The sequence below is a fragment of the Pinus tabuliformis genome, chromosome 7 (assembly GCF_031772625.1).
Source record: "Pinus tabuliformis cultivar Carrire ecotype Pingquan chromosome 7, CPIR1, whole genome shotgun sequence".
NCBI lineage: Eukaryota > Viridiplantae > Streptophyta > Pinopsida > Pinales > Pinaceae > Pinus > Pinus tabuliformis.
Genome location: NC_142293.1, coordinates 1,212,180,198 through 1,212,194,522, shown reverse-complemented (window position 1 = coordinate 1,212,194,522; position 14,325 = coordinate 1,212,180,198). Strand labels below are relative to the sequence as shown.

Below are 14,325 nucleotides of genomic sequence, written 5' to 3'. Positions count from 1 at the left end.
CTCTCTCATCTCATTGGCACCATCAATCTATGGTATCCCTTACCCCTCTCCCCTCATCCGCCTTCTCAGTCACAGGGGACCACCTGTTCCTTCACCCGGTAGGACAATGCTTTCTATCCTGCTCCCTTCCCTTGCCTCCTCCCATATACACCTCCTGCTTCCCCTCCACTATCCCGGTCCCCTCTTATCCCCCACCCTCCCCCTCTGTTAATTCTACCCCGTGGTACCCCACTCGTTCTAAAACCAAAGAGAGAGGGTCGGATGCAGTCGGCCTAGATGTTGATGTTACCCCTGTTTCTCTCAACCTTCAAACGGTCACCCCTCTTCTCTCTCTAAAGCAATTGTTCAAGCTGGGGAAGAGGTAGCCCAGGGCAAACAGAAGACTATTGATAGGGTTCTTAGAGCAAAGGATGCCCTCCCCCCTCCCCCTCCATGAAGATTTTATCTTTTAATTGTAGAGGGTTGGCTAGCCCTGAGAAAAAACTAGCCCTTAAGAGATTCTTCACGACTGAACCGGTCGACTTGATTTTCTTACAAGAAACCCTATGTATGTCTAGCACGATCATCCCATTACTGCAATCGTGGATGTTGGGCTGTACTTTTCATGCTCTAGATGTATCAGGGAGATCTAAGGGTGTTGCAATTGGTTTACTGAAATGAACAATTGATCTGAGGATTATCTGGGGAGGAGGAGGTTTTATTGGAGCTGACATCTACTCTAAGGCCCTAGAGACTAAAATCAGAGTAATAAATGTTTATGGTCCCTGTCAAAACAGGGAGTTTCTTTGGAGAAGGCTATTTAGCAACTCCCTCCTGCAGACTGATAACATCATCCTTGGAGGTGATCTAAACTTCTCTTTGGGATCCATGGAATCATGGGGACATATGGCCCAGATAGATTCACTATCTGACGTTTTTGTGAACATGCTGGAGGATCACCACTGGATTGAAATTCCATCAGCCAAGATTGAGTACACCTGGAAAAACAACCGCATTGGTGATCAAAGCCTGGCTAGGAGATTGGACCAATTTCTTATTAAGGAAGCCTTTCATGCCATACACCCTCGTATCCGACAATGGGTAGGCACAGGAGGAATATCGGATCATCATCCTATATATCTGGAGCTAGATTACTGCTCACACAAATTCAAAGCTCCTTTTAAATTTAATTCAACATGGCTCAGGGATCCCTCCTATATCAAATGTATCACCGATTTCTGGCAATCCCATCCAATCTCAAACGATGAAGACCCTGCTAGGGGATTTGTGCGCAAACTAAAGGAATTAAAGGGCATTTCCAGAGAATGGGCGCACAAGAAGAGGGAGCAAGACAACAACATGTTAAGACAAGCAGAACAGGCTATCACATCCCTCGAAGCAAACTCAGAAGGCACCTACTCCTCTCAGGAGCAAAAAGAGCACAACTCTTTCCTCATCAAACAGAGATCCCAAATTCTAAAAGACAAAGAGGAAAGCTGGAGACTCAGGAGCAGAGCGATATAGCTACATGAAGGAGATGAAAATACAAAGTTTTATCACAAGTTTGCTAATGCTCGAAAGGCTATAAATACTATTTGGGAGCTCCATAATGATCAAGGACAAGCGGTTAAAACCTCCAGAGAGTTGGAATCCTTAGCCATCTCACACTTTAAAGGCATTTACAAGGCCCCTCTGGGAGGCAACATTCTGGAGATCATGCGCACTACAGAACTCTTCCCTTGGTTTGTTGAGTTGGAGGATGTGGAGGAGCTTTCCAAGGAAGTAACTATGGGGGAGCTTGAGGCCACCATCAAAGGCTTCCAAAAAGATAAGAGTCCGGGCCCGGACGGATGGACCATTGAATTTTATATTGCTTTCTTTGAAATTCTGGGGCATGATCTGCTTAGAGTGGTAGAGGAATGCCACATATCTGGGAGGATGTCCTCGACAATCAAATCAGTGTTCATTACTCTCATTCCCAAGTCCGATAAGCCCTCATCTTTTAATGATTTCCGCCCTATATCCTTGTGCAACTGCCTTTATAAAATCATGGCCAAAATCATTGCTAACAAACTTAAACCTGTCCTTTCAGCCCATATCTCCCCTGAGCAATTTGCTTTTCTCCAGCATAGACAAATTCATGAAGCCATTGGAACTGCACAAGAACTTCTTCACTCTGTACACTTAAGGAACCTAAAAGGAATGATTCTTAAAGTCAATTTATCTAAGGCTTTTGATAGGGAAAATTGGTTATACATCTGATTGCTGCTTACTCGTCTGGGTTGTCCCTTCATGTATATTAAATGGATTATGTGTTGTATCTCTAATGTCTCATACAGTGTCCTTCTGAATGGCGCTCCTACTCTGTTCTTTTGTGCCGAGCAGGGACTTAGGCAGGGGTGCCCTCTCTCCCCCCTTCTATTCCTCCTTATAATGGAAGGCCTAAGCAGAATTATAAGTGTTGAACACAGAAGGGGAAGAATTGTGAGAATCAAGATCATGGACAACTATTCTCTCACTCATTTACTGTTTGTGGACGATGTCCTCATATTTTTGAATGGAAGCATTAGAGACACAACTTCCCTTCAGAATTTTTTTGTCTCTTTCAGCAAGCTACATGAATGGTCATCAATGTCAACAGATCCACCTTGACAACAACTGGATGTTCTCAGCATGAAGTGCAATTTGCTATGCGTCGGTTTCCATTTACCCTCCTTACTCTTGAGGAAGGGTTAAAATATCTTGGTTTTAGACTAAAGCCCCAGGGATACAAAATAGCAGATTGGACCTGGCTCATCTCAAAGGTAGAAAAACGTCTGAACATCTGGTACCATAGATATCTCTCAAGCGCGGATAGGCTTGTCCTTATTAAAGTAGTCCTGGAAGCGACCCCTGTATACTAGATGACTTTGGCTTGGATCCCTAGGGGTATTCTAGCCAGACTACAAAACATATGTTGCAGATTTATATGGAAAGGTAACAAACGGGGAAGAATATTTGCATGGGTTAAATGGGAAACTATTTCTAGGCCCAAGAAATGGGGTGGCTAGGGCATCAAGAAATTTGACATCTTTGCCAGAGATCTGGCTGCCAAATTGGGATGGCAGCTCATTATGTCACAAAGTCTCTGGACTAAGGTTGCTCATGCTAAATACATCTCCCCTTCAAACATGATGGACTGGATCCGGCAGAACCACAGGAACAGTAGCAGCAATTCCATCATTTGGAAGGCGATGTTAAATTCTATCTTGCTCATTCGAGAAGGTCTAACGTGGAGAATTCATGATGGCAATGATGTTTGTGTTGTTGTTGATCCTTGGGTAGGATGCGCAATGCCTATAGACTTCCAGTTGAAGTGATTGGACACTTATCTGGTCAAGGCTTCACTCACATCAGCCATATAGCTGATCCATTAAACACTTCTCTTTTTCAACAGGCCTGGAAATCGGCCCTTGACATTCATCTACCGGCTCAATGGCATCAGGCCTGGTACGCATTTACAGAGGCCCTAACACAAGCCCATGTTTGGATATCAGAGGGAGAGGATGAAATCATATGGGCCTTTGCAAAACATGGGAAATATTCGCCTAAGGAAGGATACCTGAAGCTTATGGACCCTACAAAATCTCACCACATTGAGCCTTGGTGGAAAGCTCTCTGGAAACTAAAAGCTTCACCCAGATCGTGCTTGCTCATGTGGTCCATTTTATTCAACAAAATCCCGACAGGTCTAAATTTGATGAAGAGATCCTTTCATGGACCCTTTTGGTGTCACCTTTGCAAAAGTAGTGAGGAAGGCACGGAACACCTCTTTCTAGAATGCCCTATCATCTCAGAACAATGGAACATCATCTCTGCTCATTACCCCTCTCTTCAAACATGGCAGGGGAGCAACTTAACTGAGGCTTGGAACAATTGGATCAGTGGACATAGTGGAAAGGATAGGAACATGTCGTTATTGATGTGCTGGGCCTTTTGGACAGCCAGGAACCAATCTATTTTTGACCTCAAGGACCCTCACTAGCTCTCTATAAGGACTAGAGTGATGGGAGATTTTGATCAATTACCTGAAGAAGGAACGGACGCTCCCTCTAGGAATATTCAACCAAAGCACATTGATAAATCGATCCCATGGGCTTACTTTGATGGATCAGCCCAAGAGGAGGGTTGTGTGGGGGGGGGGGGGGGGGGGGGGGGGGGGGGGGGGGGGGGGCGGGGGGCATATTATACCTGAATGAATCCCACTGCTTCAAAATCCAAATGAGACTGGGGAGAGGCACTAATAATTTTGCTGAGCTTGTTACTGCTAAACATCTCGTCCATTTTGCTCTTGAAAAACACTGCACTCATCTACAACTTTTTGGGGATTCCAAATTAGTATGCAATTGGTTAAATAGAACATCACATTGCTCTGCATATTCATTGAGGCACATATTGGATGAGGCGCACAGACTTATATCATCTTTTGATACATTTGTCTGTCATCACATTTTCAGGGAGTGCAACACAGGGGCAGACTTCTTATCAAAGGAGGCAACGCACGGGCAAGAAGAGGATTGGTTAATCCAAGAAGAAATTGATGGAAATTTCCATCAGCATTACCATAGACCCTTCATCGACTTTCATATGCTACAAGAGACATAAGCTCATGATGTGTTTTCTTTTTGACATTTTTGTATAATTATGTATGCTGTTTATTTTCATGTACATATAACACTGTAATGATCTCTTGACAAAGAGATAGTTTCCATTTTTGAAGGTTTACAGTTACAACTGTAAAGAGACAGTTACCACATTTTTGGGATTTTCACAAGCGCTCCCTGCGTGGAGACTATGATTTCTGGTTTTTGTTAACCAAAAGATGACGGGGCTTTCTAGCCTCAATATGCATATGCTATGGCATCTACAGAATGTAATTTCTTATCATTAATAGAAATTACAACTTTTTTCCAAGGGAAAAAAATAAAAATAAAAAATTGAGAGTATCTTGTCAAGTTATTTTTGCTTTTCTAAAACTTGTAATTTAAATATTTACTCTTACTTATCATTTTTAATCTCTAAAACTTAAATTTTGAGAATTTTTTCTTAAGATTTGAGAATGTTTTGAATTGAGTCACTCTCATTAAGATAGTAGTTATGCATTTTTATAATATACATAAATTTTTAGGAAATATTTAACAACTTATGAACATTTAAAAAATTTTAGTCTCCTCTAATTAAACTTTTGAATTAAACAAATACTAAGTATCTTGTAGAAACCTTTTGACTTAAGCAAATACTAAGTATCTTGTAGAAACCTAGTATTTTGTAGTATAATTGGTAAAGCGAGAATCACGACAGCGATTTCATTAAAGTAATTATAATGTAAAGAAATTGTTTTTAAGTGAGATTTTTTAAAGGTTTTGGTGGATTTTTAGTTAAAATTTGGTGAAAATTTTTGTGATAAAATTTTAATTTTTGTTGTTTAAATTGGTTTTTTATTACATATATAAATTTAATTTGATGTAAAATTTACTAATCAAATTTATGATTTCAACTTAATATAATTGAGATAAAAAATATTAAGTAATATTGATAATAATCATAAAAAACAATTAATCCAAAAAAATTACCACTAATCCATTAAATCATGTAAAATTATTCAAACTAATCCATTAAATTATAAAAATTTAGATATATTTATTTTTTAATATTTAATAAAAATAATAATTTTCCAAATTCATATTCAATTATAAAGATTTAAATATTTTTAAAATTTCAATGTCTTTAAATATCTAAAAAAAATTACGATGACATAAAAATTAATTAATTCATATATAATCTTATTATTAATAATCATATATTTATTAGATTAATTTTCCTAAAATAATATGCTATATATTAAATAAAAATACGTTGAAAACTGCACCTCTTGATGCAATAATCTATTTAGACGGAAAATAATTAAATGTATTTGACGTTAAAGGAAGAGAACCATACCAAACAATGTTTAACTCAAGGCATGTGACTCCATGCAAGGTTTCTGAACCAATTTGAAAGCTCTATTAACGATGAGAGGCTCCATAAAGACAACCCTCTGATTCTGATTTTAATACGGAGTTTTAAATATGGGAGGAGTGAAAAAGACAGCCTCTTTAATATTGAAACAAAGATTTTAACTACTATTTGTTATAATTTTTAAAAGGGAGCAGTTTTGTTTTTAAAAGGAAGTAGTCTTTGAGTGTGATTTTATTTTTTATTTTTTTATTTTTTTAAGTTAAAATCTTGAGAAAAAAATTGTAGTCAAATTTTGATTTGTATTGTTTAAATTAGTTTTTTGACTTTATATATGGATTCAGCACCTCAAAAATCTGCGCTCTATTTCAATTGTGAAGAGTTTACTTGTCAAAGTTGTGATTTCAATAAATCCATGTTGGATTCAAATTAAATGAAAAATACACTCGAAAATTTTCTAAAAAACCACATTTCTAATAGTTTTAGAAGCAATTTTGAAAATGATAAATTTTTAAATCCTTTAAAAATGTTTTAAAAGTTTTTGGCAGATTTCAGAGGAAAAAAATTGTGGTCAAATCTTGAATTGTATTGTTTAAACTAGTTTTTTGACTTTATATATAGATTCAGCAACGTCTAGAACCTTTGTCTCACTTCAATTGTGAAAAGTTCACCTGTGAAACTTATAATTTCAATAAATCTATGTCAAATTCAAATTAAATCAGAAAATACACTGAAAAACTTTCTAAAAACCATACTTCTAATAGTATCAAAAACAACAATTTTGAAAGTAATAAATTTTTAAAATATTTAAAAATAAAAATAAGAACTTTAATTATTGAATGTATAGGTTTTCATAATCACTGGTAATTAGGTTGTTAACGAGATATTTTTGGATGCAAAGCGTGTAAAACATTCAGAAAGACATTTGGATGCAAATTGTATAGAGTTTCCAAAAGGTCCTTTTGAATGCCCTGCAATTTACACCTGAAAACATCTCCTTAACATTTTTAATTATTTTTTACAAATCTACACACTTTTTGAAAGGTTAATTAATATTTTAAAAGCAACATAGCATAATTTTAATTTTAATTTTAAATAACAATGTATAATTGGTGGAGTGATTTATATGTATATATATATTAATGAAATAATATTTCATTTCACTTTTTTTTTAAATTGTGATGATTTGGGTTAAAATAAATATATTTTTTTATTTTTTTAAATGATATAATATTTTACTTTAATTTTTTAAATTTAAATGATTTAAGTGTTTTTATACGTTAAATTTTTTAATAATATATTATAATTTTTGATAAAGAATTTATTGAATTAAAAAAAAGAAATCTAGTTTATTATTTTGATTATTTTCCATATATAATGATAATAAGATATAAATTTAGTTGTATTTTTTTTAATTTAATTGTTTTAGATATTGTTAATAAAATGATAATAAGATGGACTTTTATTGAAATATCAGAACATTATCATAATGTAGTTTGTGTACTACTTTCACATAGTACTTTATATAATGTTTTAGTAAATATGCTAAAGATTTATAGGAGGGAGAGATATAAATATACTAAGGTGAGATTTACAAATTATAGTCTCAATATATGTGGTCTAAGGTCATAGAATCACATTATCCAAAATTCCATCACTACTTTAAGATTTATCTTTTTCAAACATTCCTGGTACAGTCCTCAAAGTTCCACGGCTACTTTAAGGTATATGTCATTAAACCTTCTTGGTACACCAAGTCATTTACTTCTTAATTTTGAGAGTCTTTTAAATAGGATAACTTGAAGTATGTTTCTATTGACTTGGCATTGATATGAATTAGGTTTAGAACAAAATGGAAGAACATGCAATATTATAGAGAAGCACAAGCACAATGTAAAAAACAAAGTATTAATAGTGAATGAAATGGGGAAAAATGTGCAATATATACATACTAATATGAAAAAGAGTGTAGGGTAGTAGTTTATATTTGAGAAGAGATGTGACGAATACACTCATTTGCAAAAATTGTTATAAGAATAAATTGAAACTACATTTTCTTATAATATCATAAAAAAACTAAGAAGCAAAAACACTAAAATGAAAGAACCATAACCACAACATGATTAGCATTGAGCAAGGAAGCTAAGTAAATTTAAGTGGTTTGAAGAAAAAGAAAAAAAACTTTGCCCAAATCATAACTTTTCACTTGATGCTTAGTTTTGAGTTTCTATCATTTGTTTGGAAAAACATTAGTACAATTGAATCAAAATCCCAATAGTTAAGTATGAATACACTCACAACAAACAAAACAAAAAACAAATTTTTTTTTTGAGAAATATATAAAAAATCATCAGTTAAAAATTAAAAATTAAAAATTATTAAAACTATAACGTTTTATTAGAGGGTGTTAAAAGACCTTCTAAATCATAAACTATTGTAATAATTAAGAATATCTTATCTATAATTTTTTTCCTCTTTGAAACTTATTATTTAAATATTTACTCTCAGTGATCATTTTGAATCTCTAAAACTTAAGATTGGAAAATTTTTTGTCTCTAAATCTTAAGATTCGAGAATGTCTTATATTGAACCAAAAATCTAATTAAAATGGTAATTATGTGTTTTTATAATTTACGTGCGTTTTGGGAAAGATTTAACATTTTAAACTTTTGACTTAAACAAATACGAAGTATCTTGGAAAAACTTTATCCAGTAAACACCTAATGTTAGATGAACATTAAATATCTTGTAAAGACCTTGTTTTACACGTTGAAATGATTACATTAAATATCTTGTAAAGACCTTGTTTTACACGTTGAAATGACAAATACCCTCCTCAAAAATCTTACCAGGTTTTGAGGGAAAAAACTACGGCTGAAATGTTGTGTGAATCGAGATTTCAGTAAATATCTCACCTAAATGACTAAATAAATGATATCTCTGTTTTAAAGATTACACAAAAATGTGTATTAAATTAATATGCTATAGCTTATATATTTCATTACATTCTTTAAATTAAGCTTATAAACTTAATTTTTATTTACGTGAATATAAAAAACTATATCGCTTCAATGTTTCAGAATATATGATTTTTATAATTTGAGATTCATAATTTTTATAATTCCGCGGATATAGATTACGACATCGAAGGACGAGTAGCCTAGAATCCTCGACACCGACTTTTAAAAGACAAGGCCTCTGAAACTGAGGTTTTTGGTAAAGCGAAAATCAAGACAAAGCGATTTCATTAAATTAATTATAATGGAAATAAATTGTTTTTAAGTGTGATTATTTTAAAGGTTTTGGTGGATTAATTTGGTTAAAAATGGGTGGTAGAATTTTAATTTGTGTTGTAAAGTAGTTTTTTTTAATTTTATATGTGAATTTAGTGCCCTGAAAAATACTAAGGTAAGATTATGCCAAATTTATTAGTAAAATTTGTGATTTTACTAATTAATCTCTTCCAAATTACCATCTGAAAATAAACCAAAAATTTAAATACAACTAATCCCCGCCAGATTACCATCCGAAAATAAACCAGAAATTTAAATACAACTAGTACTGTGCGAGAGGTAATTAATGAGCAGAGGGGTAAAATTTGTAACTGTTATTGAGTGAGAGAAGAGTTTGCGGAGGCAAATGGGCATTGCCATCTTATGGAGTTGGCGGTCGGGTAAAGGCCGGCTGGTCTCCCTGCACGCCGGCACGTACCACCTCGCACGCATTCCGAGACAAGTGTATGGATATTCCACGGCAAAAACCAAGTCGCCGCCTCCCAAGGCTACCAGTTCCGGTAACTCGTAAATTGAGAGGCCGGCGATAGCGATTGCGAGGCACTGGGCAGGTCAGGTCAGGTCAGGTCACATGGGCGCTGCCAAGTAAGGGCCGACTTTAGTAAGGAAGGTGACGTGCGGAAAGAGAATCATCGGTTGGCATTAATTTGAGCGTTTGTTTTACTCGGCCCCGTGATGGATGCTCGCAATTTGTTAGGCAGTCCAATCGGGTGCTGGAGATTCGTCACCATACATCCGGCAAGGCGAACGGAGGCTTCGTTTTGGAGGGGCGAGACACCGGGGGACAGGTGTTGGGGGTTAAGGTCACATGTGGAGGGCAGAGAGTTAAAGTAGGGCAAATGACAGTTCACAGCATTGGGTAGCGCTAAACCAGGGTTGAAGTGGGGTCGACCTTTGGTTAAGTTCAGTGCGGTTGAGGGCTGGTGGATGACACGTGTGATATTTGCATGCGGAGCATCATGGAGAAAGGGATGGCGAGGCCCAGTGTGAGGGCGCCACGGACACAGACCCCATCACCCCATGCTTTGTCCATTTCTCGCTTCGCTTTTTATTATTATTATTATTATTTTGCTTTGCCGCACCGACTGACGAGGGCGCGCGCGCCCACAGTTAAAATCGGAGGGACTGGATTTGTTAATTTTAAATAGAATTAGAAATAATTAAGCCAACCCCAGTGGCCTTATATTGTTCAATGTGCAGTTCTTGCCATCGCTGTAGCCGTTTCACATCATTGCTTTTCCGCTTTCGTTTCGGATCGTCCGTCTGTCTTTCTGTAAATTGATTGATTGCAATGCAATGGCATTTTTCCATGGCCATATAATTCCTCTCGGATATCCAGCCATGGCTACTGTGTGACTGCAATAATTTGTTCTTTCTTTTTTTCTTTTCTTTTCTTTAATTTGCAGCCTAGCCTTAGTACCCCTGCAAAAATGCCAGGCGTATCAGCCGAGCAGCACCTGTTTTCTGGTTCTGGTTCTCCTGCTGTATTCGGCAATCGTTGTTGTCCTGTAAGTCGCCCCTTCGAGTCCCAGGACCTGCCAAAGTCTTTCTATGCTGAACCCCCTGAGCTTTCCCCTTATGCCTTGACAAACATGGAATATTTGCAAAGCCTGAATTTATTTTCTGAGACTTCCCCCAATTCTGAAAAATCAAGATACAGTAAAGATTCTGCTTCGGTTCAGAAGCTCTTCAACAAGAGCCTCTCCTTCGGCAGCAACGGCCTCGGTGTCGACTTCGGCTTTACCACTACCGGGATGGAGTCTGAGAATTTTTTGGTGAGTCCGAGGACTGTGATCGAATCCCCGGACGGCATTTCTTCTCTGCATAAATTCTTGCCCTCCAACAACGAAGAAGAGGCTTCTTGGCCCGCTGTGGACGCGTATTCGTGCGACGAATTCCGAATGTATGAGTTTAAAGTTCGCCGATGCATGCGCGGCCGGTCACATGACTGGACAGAGTGCCCGTTCGCGCATCCCGGAGAAAAGGCTCGTCGCAGAGACCCTAGGCGTTTTCATTACTCTGGCACTGGCTGTCCTGATTTCAGAAAAGGAAGCTGCAGGCGTGGAGATGCCTGCGAGTATGCTCACGGAGTCTTTGAATGCTGGCTTCATCCGGCGCGTTATCGCACGCAACCTTGCAAAGATGGACGCAATTGCAGAAGGCGCGTCTGTTTCTTTGCGCATACGCCTGAGCAATTGCGCCTCCTGCCCGGAGCATCGCAGGCTCAGTCTCATGCTACATCCAATTTTGGCAACAGAAATTCTTTTCAGATGAGGAATGCCGTTAGCGGATCCTATGACGGATCCCCTTTGCGTTATGCGGTCACTGCAGCAGCATCGCTCGACGGGGCTTTCGGTTACGATGGCTTTGACGGGAATACTTCACCGCGCGGACCCTTGAATTACCTCTGCAAGGCAAAGGTGAAGGCCAAAGCATCACAGATTTCATCTCCGACTTCTACTTTAGTCGGCCATTCTTATTCCCCGCCACCCTTGTCTCCGCCTTTGTCACCCTCTGCTTCTCCTCCAATATCGCCCGGTAGTTGCCTCGATTCCCCTGTGAATTACGCTAATTCTGCTGTCAAATCTTTCCCAAAGTCTGAAACTAACACTGCTCCTGTTTCTTTTACTCCCCGTGGTCATTTAGAGAAGCTAATTTCGATCCCTCCGCCAAATCTCGACCCAAGCCCCTTGTCTCCAGCCGTGCATTCTCCGGCCCCGTCCTCAAAGCTGATCATGGAGGGTCTTATAAACACTCTGCAGCGCATGGAGATAAACGGAGACACTCTTCCGTGGCGTCAACAGCAACAGCAATTTAATCTGCCGGGTCGTTCTTGTCTCAGTTTACCTGGCGCACCTCGTTGGGACGACGATGCCTGGGAAGTCGAAGCGGCCGAGGACGGATCAATACAGCGGGTCGAATCTGGTAAACAATTGAGAGCCAAGATTTACGGCAGATTGACCAGGGAATCCACCCTGCAAGATAATAACAATACTAATACTGAATATTCTCCCGATTTGGGTTGGGTGAATGAGCTCGTGATGTAGAAAATTCCATATATTTTGCAGGCTACTGAAACAAGCCTGCATAAGACGATCAAGTCTCAAGAATTCTTACAGTAATTGTAAATACGTATATTAACATATTCAGCATGCAGGTTTTAGAGTATTTGGGGTTCTAAGGTCGATTGCTGCTGCTTACAGTTCTGTGAAATTTTAAGGGTTCGATTCGGGATTTTGATATTTGGTTGTGTTCTTGCGGGGTGGAGACAGTATTTGTTCAGGGTATTCCCCTATTAGTGAGCATGGTCTCTGCTTCCATGATGTCAGCAGTCGCAAAGACAATTTTTGGCCGAAAACGGTCACATACCATCAAATGCTGCTCCTCTAATTAATTGCTGATATTCTCAGTACCTTGTACGAAGTATTAGCAAGCAAGCTTATTTTCTCTGGACAATTACCCGGGAAAAGCTGTTGAATTGTTTTTGCATATAATTTTATTTTGAGTGCTAGATTTGCCCTTCCACAGGCGGGGGCTGTAGGATCCTTGTACCAAGTCTAGATTACTGTTAATTGATGTCTTATCGTAAGATTTGGATGACATCAATCGTCTAATTTCTTGTGTAATTGAACTGGATATAGCCTGTATTAGATTCAGTCATTAGCAGACGTTGCATATTATTAAATAGTCACTTGCTGCTCTGTACAAATCTGTGTTTTTTTAATGTATAATCTGGGCTGATTGCTTTATATCTGAGTTTCTCTGTCGGTTGGAATGGAATAATGGCCATTTCTGTTTGTTCATTATTGAAATATTTTGTCCGGGGAGGGGGCACATCTCATTTCAGGTCTGTCTTGAAAGTTGGGGTAAAAGGTGGATCGAAAAACTGGATTTGCATCCCCATGAAGGGAGCAGCAATGGATGGAGGGTAAAAGGTGGATCGAAAAACTGGATTTGCATCCCCATGAAGGGAGCAGCAATGGATGGAAGAAAAAGGGTAAATCGTGGAGGGAAATTACAGTGGCCCCCTGTGTTTTTTGGTTTGAATTGGGCAGAGCGATTAATATTAAAGATTAGAAGTGACAAAGATGGAATCAAATGTTTCTGAAATAGGCGGAGAATTTCTCGCGATCTCCTCTGCGTCTGTGTGTCTCAGATAGTGATACGCATGGGTGCGCAAGGGGAGAGACTGTGATATTGATTTTATGCTAAGCTTTTATCGTTTTCCCAAATATTCCCGGCCCGCCGGCCATGCTGTAACACGCGTCACGCAGATCATTAAATACGGGAACGGAGAAAACGCAAAGGTGGAGCCCACCCACTCAGGTACTCTCAAGAGGAAATGCAATTTCTTGGCCTTATAATAATGCATCCGGTTTATTATGAATTGATATTTGTCAATTTCATTCGGGACAAAATAGCGAGTCTGACAAATGTAGCGACATGATTACAAATATATTAATTAGTTCCCACTAGTAAAATCTTTGGAATGTTATCTTTAATTTTACCACGGATTTGATTGTGGCACTAATGTAGATGTCGGTGAATTTCTAATTAAGAAGAATGAATAACCTTAAACCCAGTTAGAAGAATCAGATCCATTCGAAAGTGATAGCGATTCATCTTTTCAACTTTAGCTTGACGATATTTTTGGCCCTTTATAAGCATTCTTCTATATCGGAGATATCAAATGATCCTTATATTTACTGCCTTTTCTCAATATTATATATGATTTAAAAATATTGAATGTTTTTTAATTGATATGTATCTTTGATATTTTCTATATACAAATGATTCTTTTATTACTGTCTTTTTTCACGATCATATATGAATGTTTTTTAATTGATATGTATCTTTGATATTTTCTTTTAGGTGGTGGAAGATTTTTTAATTAATACTTTATTTTTAAATTGGAAAAAAATCTTTATATAGAAGAAATTCGCTAAGATATTTTTGTGAATATGAATTGGAAAAATAACATTGTACAACCTAACAAATCTTATTTGCATTATTCTAATATTAAAATATTATATTTTTTTAATCCATTTGAGATTGCTTT

At 37.4% G+C, this 14,325-nt stretch overlaps 1 protein-coding gene across 1 annotated transcript; it reads left to right on the top strand.

Annotated features, from left to right (window-relative positions):
• Positions 1–10,474: 10,474 nt before the first annotated feature.
• LOC149251772 (zinc finger CCCH domain-containing protein 35-like) lies at positions 10,475–13,022 on the top strand. Its single transcript, XM_089459562.1, has one exon. It carries the CDS (start codon positions 10,697–10,699, stop codon positions 12,311–12,313), a length of 1,617 nt encoding a protein of 538 aa, XP_089315688.1. The 5' UTR covers positions 10,475–10,696; the 3' UTR covers positions 12,314–13,022.
• The last annotated feature ends 1,303 nt before the right edge of the window (positions 13,023–14,325 follow it).

Coding starts and splice junctions, on each gene's coding strand:
- LOC149251772 (XM_089459562.1), top strand. CDS start 10,697: ATGCCAGGCGTATCAGCCGAGCAGCACCTGTTTTCTGGTTCTGGTTCT.